We start from the raw sequence: 9,174 nt of genomic DNA on the forward strand, positions 1-9,174 counted from the left end.
CTAGAAGATTACTGCATAAGTCTAAGCAGCAAGTAGTTTTACACAATCACATGTGATGGGTCAACAAATGCAACATCAGACTTCTAAATTAGTAACCATATATATTTAATCAAAACTAAGAAAACAATACACGGTGCAAAACATTACATCAAGGAACTCAGAAGATTACATTTTTTTTTGTCTTTGTACCTTGCAGCTTAAGTTGTGAAAGTGAAGAAAGAAGAGAAGATAAAGCAGTCGATAGAAGAAATATAAGAGCCAATCATTTAAGAAATCAAAATTAAATAAATGGTTAATTTACAGATCCTTATACATATATATACATAAAACATAAATAAAACACAATTATAACCAAATTAAAAGGAAGGTTGATTTGACTCAAAAGACCAATTGGAAGATTCTCAGTTAAAAAACGCAAAATACACTGGTCAGCACCGTCCAATTGCCAATTCAATACGCCTCCTGATCCCCCTATTCCCGCACCGTCATGGCAAATTCACAACCACAAATTTACATTAGAATTTGATGTATCAAATTAATTCATTTCAAAATGATAACTAGAAAAAAGGTTAAACCAACTAAAACTCACTTTCTTGGGCTTGACGAATTCGAAGAACTTCTTGGCCTTGCCATCGTTATTGGGAGACTTTTTGCTTTGTTGCTGGTGGTTGCCATAGAGGTGCTGCCTCTCCGTTATGTATTTCCTTATATGCTCTCTCACGAACCTTTCATATAAGTACGCAGCTCCTGCGAACTGCGGCAACACCAGCCATGCCACCGTCAATAGCTTCACATCGTACCAAATTGGTATCCTGCCAATTTCAAATTTTATAATCAATTTTTCCTAACTATATTAATCAACAATTTCTTTTTGATCCGTAGTCCGTTGGAATCACAAAGATGATTATTAAGATATTTATGACACACTTGTTCAAGTTTCTGAGTTAAACAGTTAAACCTCTTTGATAAAATTCAAGATAAATTCCAATGAAAATAAATAAATTCAATGAGAGAATATGTTTATGCACGATTCTTTCGTACAAATATATAATTTCTAACTCACCACTCTAAGATAGGTTGAAGAATCATTTCCGCAAGGGTGACGAACGAATAGGTGATCTAATAAGCTAGCCATTGCTCGTCATCCAACTTGGACTGGCTCTCTATTGCTACCGCTGATGCATACCTGTAATAGTAATAATTATATAATAGAAAATTACTACTATAATAGTATTTAGTATTTACAAAACTACTGTTTATTTTCTTTGTTTTGTGAATTAAATAATTTTTCTATCATCTACCCTTGCTTTGTTGAGCAGTATTAAAGGACTAAAGGTACATCAAGCTACATCTGGATGTCTTTATATATGTAAATTAATTTCAATGGAATAAGATCTAAACAGACATAAAAATCAAAGTATATATAATGTATGAAATAATCACCACCAAACGCCTGAAATCTAAGACACAGGAATCAATTAAATGAAAAGCTTCTTGGTTTGATATATAATTTCAATTGATCTTTTTGATAACAGGCTTGAATTTACCTAAAAAGAAAATCACACAATTCATTAACAGCAGAACATCAGAGAAAGCACATTCAAATAAATGTAACAACATGGAGACAAAATGTCATGTAATGAATAAAAATTTAGAAAACAGGTATTGGGGCAAAGCAAAAGCTCCGCTAGATCACAATGTATACCATGTCTCCTCTCCACGTCCATCAATGAAGAGAGTGCAGTTCCACCAACAGTCCATTCTTCTACAGGAGCACATAAATTACCAACCTGATCAAAATATCATAGCAAATCAAAAAATTGAGTTGATGGCCCCAGTATTACCAAATATTTTCAACCATAATCAATCATTAAAACCAATCGAGAAGAAATATCTAATTTGATGATTAGAATATAATGTGAAGAGCATTGGCACAAACTGATGATATTAATCCTGTCTTCCCACTTTGAAGGATGGTTGCAGCACCATAACCCAATGCATAGCAGTAAGTAGAATCAAAATTAGTTGGCAAGCCACATCTCCCTTCATAGCTGCATATTTTAAAAGAGTACATGTGACTACAAATTCTAACCAAAGATAGAGATGCCATTAGCAAATGTATGGTCAAAAGAATTTTAATCCAGCTTAAACTTGAAGGTAAATCCTAAAGCAGGACCATAGGACCTTTTCATATTTTTCTGTCTCATAGCAAATCATATTATCAAACCTTACAACTCTAAGAATGATATATCTAAAATAGACGGAGTACCCAAAAAAGTGGGACTGCCCCCTAAATCCTCCTTTATATGTGCCCCATTGCTTTCTCTTCTCTAACTCAGTTTCAACCATTTGAATAAGCATTTTCTCTGCTTCTATCTTGCCAACCTAAATGGAAATATATACCAATAAGAAATAAGAAAATATACCCAAAAATATCATCTTGACATTTGATCAAACACATAACCCGCAACCAATAAATGTCCTAATGAACATGATCAGAAAATGTGAATTATCAATCTGAATTATTTTAATTAATCAAAAATGGGAAAAAAAGTTATCCTAAAATGCTAATTAGAAACCTGCAACCTATGTATATTACCTGTGATGAGCTTGCCAATTCGAAAATCTTCGAGCAATTTCCTTGGTTTGTCAGAATCTAGGATCCCTTTCGAGTGATGTTTCAGAATACCTTTAGCCAGATTGATACCATACCTGCAACCCGTAACATGCCTTTAGTATTGACCAGTTTTTTTCCCTCCACCCTGTGCTATAAAAATAATCAGGTAAACATAAGCTCATCAAACACCCGATTCTGACCAAAAACTTTGCCCAAATCCACACACTTAATCCAATTTCCATAGAACATTGCATCATAAATAGTGCATGCACGACAATCATATAGAGTATGCAAACCTAGGCTTTTTGGTCCCTCAATCCCTAACAATAGAAATTAACTTAAAATCACAATGAATTAAGAAAAGGCTTAACCTGCAACTTTCATATAGTGAGACACCACATTACCACCAAAAGCCCAAAACTTGTTTAAACCTGCACAACACAAAATCCAATCCGCATCATGGGTGACCGTTTGTAAACCAAAAAATAGTAAATTAAAAGAAGAAAAAAATATGTGAGAGAGAAAGGAATGAAATATATCAAATACCATGAATAGATGCTTGGAATTGTGTAGAAGAGAAAAGGAATCCATGAACCAAAAACTGATCTCACACATAGTATCTCTCTCTGTGTGAAAGACGGAGATTGGAGGTGGTGGTGGTGGAGGACCTTGCTGCTTTGAGAGAGAGAAAGCTTCCAAGTTGTACAGAGAAAGAAAGTGAGTGAGAGAGAAAGAGAAAGGAGCCTTTTGCCATGGAAGAAAGAGAAATGGAAAAATAAAAAGAAAACCGAAAAAACTTGGGATGAAGATTGGAAAAGAAGACACCTGGAACACTACGTGTAGCAACCAAGGGAGTGGGAAATGTAAATGTTAGAAAAGAAGACACCTGGAACAATACGTGGAGCAACCAAGGGAGTGGAAAATGAAAAGGTTAAAAGACCAAAAAACCAAGGAAATGGACATATGTCACAACCTTAGGTAGGGGCACAATAGGCTTTTCCAGGGGGTTCTCTTTTATAGATAGTATATAGATGCTTTTAATTTCTTATATCTACTGTTTCTTAGTTTTATTATTTGTATTTATTGTTTATATATATATATATATATATATATATATATATATATATATATATATATATATATATAGCTTCCACAACACCATCCACCATAAATTTATGGCGGATTTTTGGCTTGCCGCCATGGTCCCCCATCTGCCATAAAAATCATTGTTGTTAGGATAGATATTTTCATGAGCTTTGGAAACAAAAGTTTCATCATCAAAATTCGGAGGTGATTCAATGGACTGTAGTCATCCTCCTCTTTTGTGGCTACCATTCCTAAACTAGAAACAAAGACACAAAACATAATCCAAAAAAAAAAAGTAAACCAAAAGAAACATAAAAGTTGAACATCAGTCCAAAACTGAAATAAAAAAGGAAGGAAACATGGAAAATAAGCACCAATTAACTAAAAAAATAATAAAATGGCACATTATTTAACAAAATAATAATAGAACTAAACAGCCAAGCATGTGAGAAAATGATATAAGCCTCAATATCATAAAACAAGTGACAAAGCGAAAAGAGAATTTCTTACAAGCATTTAATCGAACACATGGTGAGTACACTTGAAACAAAGACAAATTAAAGACATTTAAATATGGATAAACCCCAAATTTTGAAAAAAAGAAAAAGAAAAAACAATACCAAGATCATAAACCAACAAGAAAACAAAATAAAAAGCCACAAAACATTCAAAGGGAGAGAAACAAGTAGCAACATTAAAACAAATAAGAAGAATCAACTCATTCAAAGAACTTGAAAAAAAAATGAAATGAAATGTTAATAAATGCAAAAGTATGAACTAAACAAGAGAATAAGAATAATGCACTTACAAGATGGAAACTTTGACAAAATAAAATGAAGAGAAAGAGAAATGCATGACTTGGGATGCAAGGGGTGTTAGGTTCGTGGAAGAAAAAAAGAGAGAGAAAGAAGAAGGGGAACGTGAGTGTGGAGAGAGAACGTGAGTGGGTCCATAAAGTTTGGATCATGTTGCTTTTTTTAATATAAAAATAGTCGCACTAAGCATGAAAATAAATCGGGCTCAGCATGGTGAAGACAACATAATTGAATTGAATTTTGGGTGATGCTAGGTGCATCAACATAATTGCTTGTACACCCAGCATTTTGAAAAAATGTTAAAAATGTCCCTCTTGTATCTTTTTCCTTTTTAAGTTGTTTATTGTATGTTTTACGTTTGCTTTTTGGTTCCTCCGTTTCTCTCTTTCGTCTGGTTTTTTTCTTGAGATAGGTGAGCTTGGGTGAAGGTGAAGGAGTCGGTGGTCATTGTTGTGGTGGTTGGTTCGTCATCGTCGACATAGGAGGTACGCATTTCTGCTGGGTGTGCGTGAGTTGGAGTGGAATGTCGACATACGGATCAACTGGCTTGATCCGTATAAGCCTTATGGATCAACTTGATCCGTAAGTTGTACAGACTTTGAATTTTTTAAAATTTATTTAAGTTTAATATTTTTTAATTATTATTATGTTTGTATGCTCATTTTAAAAAATAAATTAATTGTTTATATGTGTAATTGAATTAATTTGTATGTAGAATGATATAGGGTTTTTGAATTTTATTATATATGATTATGAATTGTAGTGTTTATAAAATGGTGTGCAGTAAAAGACTATATAGAGTTTTGTATGATATTATATGTATAGTGCAGTTAGGTGTTGTATGTCTGTCATGTTGAAATTTTTGATTTGTTGTTAAGATGGACGAAGATCAATGGATGTATGATAGTATAATATCGGAAGAAGTTGATATGGATGATCAAAATGAACAAGAATGTGGTGTGAATGAACAACATGTTGATTGTTTGGATGCGTTTAATATTTCTCAGGTAATAATGTTGATTATTGTTATTAATTTCATAAAATCAATGTTCCTTAGAAAAGTAAAATTGTGTGGATTGCATTGTAGGTGTTTGTACCCGAGATGATGTTTTGCAGTGGGCTCAATCCATTGCTCATGAAAATGAATTTGTGGCGGTCATTATGAGGTTTGACACAAACACTGGTAGTAGAGGAAGGACTTCATTTATGTTAATTGGTTGTGAAAGAAGTGGTCAGTATAGGTCTAGGAAGAAAGATTTTGTTAAAAGAGATACTGGGAGTAGGAAATATGGGTGTCCCTTCAAGCTTCGTGGGAAACCAGTGGTTGGAGGGAAAGGTTGGATGGTGAAGTTGATGTGTGAGATTCATAATCATGAATTGATCAAGTCATTAGTTGGACAGCCATACGCTAGGCGATTGACTAAGGATGAAAAGACAATTATTGTTGATATGACCAAGTCAATGGTGAAACCAAGAAACATTCTGCTAACGTTGAAGGAGCACAATGCCAATAGTTGTACAACACTTAAACAAATATACAATGCAAGAAGTGCATACCGTTCTTCCATTAGAGGAATTGATACTTAAATGCAACATCTAATGAAGCTTCTTAAACGAAATCAATATATTCATTAGCATAGATTAAAGGATGAAGACCTGGTACGTGATATATTTTGGTATCACCCTGATGCAGTGAAGTTATGCAATGCATGTAGTTTGGTATTTTTGATAGACAATACCTACAAAACAAACAGGTACAGACTCCCACTACTTGACTTTGTTGGTGTGACACCAACAGGGATGACATTCTCTGCTTGTTGGTGTGACACCTAACATTGATGAATACAGTGAAAACTGTATTCCCTGAGTGTACAAATTTGTTGTGCAGGTTTCACATCGACAAAAATGTCAAGGCAAAATATAAATCACTAATTGGTCAAAAAAATGCTTGGGAGTATGTCATGGATGCCTGGGGAAGTCTGGTTGATTGTCCTTCGAAAAAACAGTTCGATGAATGCCTTAAGAAGTTTGAAATTGCTTGTTCACCTTGGCCAATGTTTGTTGACTATGTTAACGAAACATGGATAATCCCCCACAAGGAAAAATTTGTTACAGCCTAGACGAATAAGATGATGCACTTAGGAAACACAAGAACAAATAGGTATGAAAATGTTCAATTATTTCTATTAAGGTTGATGAATTGATGGAATTTAATTATTGTATATGTTTATTGTTATTTGTGTATTTCGAATGTAAGGTTGAATCTGCTCATTGGGCTTTAAAAAGAGTATTACAGAATAGCCTTGGAGACTTATGTAGTATTTGGGATGCGATGAACAACATGATCACCTTGCAGCACACTGAAATTAAAGCATCCTTTGAAACAAGTACACATGTGGTTGGACATGTTCTTAAAAAAACCTTATACAAGAGGCCTCTTGGAATGGTTTCAAGGTATGCTTTAAATCAGATTGCTGCTGAGTTTGAGCGTGTACATTATGCTAGCAAGAATCCTTCTTGTTGTGGTTGTGTCATGAGAACTACGCACGGTCTTCCTTGTGCATGTGAGCTATCTAAATATGTTGTTGGTAGCATCCCACTAGATTCAATCCATATGTTTTGGAGGAAACTCAGTTTCTCAGACCAAGGGTTATCTGAGCCTGAAGTGACCATAAAGGAAGAGATGGAAACCATATCTAAAAGATTTGAGGAACTTGATGTTTGTGGTAAGTTTACTCTAAAGAGTAAACTTCGGGAAATTGCATACCCTAATCAAAACTCTATGTGTCCTCCTCCAGCAAAGGTCAACACTAAAGGTGCTTCGAAGAAACTGATGAACAGAAACCAAAGATCAACAAAGCATGATCCATCTTATTGGGAGTATGTCGATGCTTTACATTCTGTGCAAAATAGCAATTCTTCAGTGAAACGAAGTGCTTCATCTTCTGACCAACCGAATCCAAGAAGGATCATGCCGATGTTGGATCAATTTCAGCCATTTATACACGATTTCATTGACAACATTGTGGATGTCAAAGCTGACGGTAACTGTGGATATCGGTCGATTGCCGGTTTATTAGGTATGGGTGAAGAGTCTTGGTCCTTGGTGCGCAACCATTTGCTTAAAGAACTTGCCAAATTCTCATATGACTATATCAAGCTCTTCGGTGGCACAGGCAGATTCGACGAATTCAGGAGGCCCCTACTTGTTGATGGGTTAACCAAGGTATGTAATTTATGTTTTGCTTTTTAAGAATTAACTTTGACGTGTATATTTGTTTCATTCATGTTACTGTGGATAAGTGGATGGATATAACCGAGATGGGATATGTCATTGCATCAAGGTATAATGTAATCCTTGTATCGATGTCCCGACAATAAAGCATGACATTATTTCCTCTTAGAAGTCAACCACCAACAGATTCTTCTGTGCATCACATAATTTGTATCGGTCATGTCTATGACAATCATTTTGTTCAGCTACATTGAAGATAGATAGTGTTATTTTTTAAATTTATGCAATCACTTGTGTACATTTGACTTAATATTGTTTCTGCATGTACAACAGGTGTAGAAGCAAGCTTCATGATGATGAATCAAGTATAAATCAAGTAGTTTTGATGATGACAACAAGCCCAAAAGAATGATTTCAAGTTTGAGTCAACAAGTTCAAGATCAAGATTAATTTCAAGATTCAAGAAAAGACATCAAGATTTAAGAGAAGATGAATTCAAGATTCAAGAGAAGAAATCAAGAAGCAACAAGTCAAGACTTCACAAGGGAAGTATTGACAAAGAATTTTTCAAAAACCAAACATAGCACAGTTTTGTTTTACAAAAGAGTTTTCTCAAATTTTTCTAAGTTACCAGAGTATTTACTCTCTGGTAATCGATTACCAGTTTACTGTAATCGATTACTAGTGATAAAATTTGATTTCAAAAAGTTTTTAACTGAATTTGCAACGTTCCAAAAGATTTTTAAATGGTGTAATCGATTACAATATATTGGTAATCGATTACCAGTGTATCTGAATGTTGAAATTCAAATTCAATTGTGAAGAGTCACATTTTTTCTTAAAATGCATTGTGTAATCAATTACATGATTATGGTAATCGGTTACCAGTGACAAGTTTTGAATAAAAGGTCAAGAGATGTAACTCTTGACATGATTTTCTCAAGGTTATAACTCTTCCAATGGTTTTCTTGACCAGACATGAAGAGTCTATAAAAGCAAGACCTTGACTTGCATTCAATAAGCTTTTTGAACAACTTCTTGAACAACTTTTGAGAAACCTTTAAACCTTTACAACCTTTACGTTTCTTTAAGAATTCTTTCCTACTCATCTTTCTTCTTCTTCTTCCTTTGCCTAAAAGCTTTCTAAGTTTCTTTTTAAACCTTGTTCTTCTACAAGTGAAAATTCAACAGAAAACAAAAGTGTGTTATATTTTTTCATTCTCTTCTACCTTTGCCAAAAAGAATTCAACAAAGACTAATCGCCTGAATTCTTTTTGTGTCTCTCTTTTCCCTTTTTCCAAAAGAACAAAGGACTAACCGCCTGAATTCTTTTGTGTCTCTCTTCTCCCTTTCCAAGAGAATTCAAAGGACCCCGCTTGAGAATTCTTTTGATTCTTCCCTTTCCCTTAAACAAAAAATTT

General features: G+C 34.2%; 1 protein-coding gene across 1 annotated transcript; it reads right to left on the reverse strand.

Annotated features, from left to right (window-relative positions):
• Positions 1–241: 241 nt before the first annotated feature.
• Positions 242–2,979, reverse strand: LOC100816216 (HVA22-like protein e). The gene is given in 7 exon segments (XM_014763129.3): positions 242–471; positions 590–812; positions 1,064–1,186; positions 1,706–1,790; positions 1,940–2,051; positions 2,270–2,385; positions 2,600–2,979. Coding segments are annotated over 4 exon segments (441 nt in total). The 5' UTR covers positions 1,780–1,790; positions 1,940–2,051; positions 2,270–2,385; positions 2,600–2,979; the 3' UTR covers positions 242–450.
• Positions 2,980–9,174: the final 6,195 nt, after the last annotated feature.

This window comes from Glycine max, chromosome 10, assembly GCF_000004515.6.
Source record: "Glycine max cultivar Williams 82 chromosome 10, Glycine_max_v4.0, whole genome shotgun sequence".
Taxonomy (NCBI): Eukaryota; Viridiplantae; Streptophyta; class Magnoliopsida; order Fabales; family Fabaceae; genus Glycine; species Glycine max.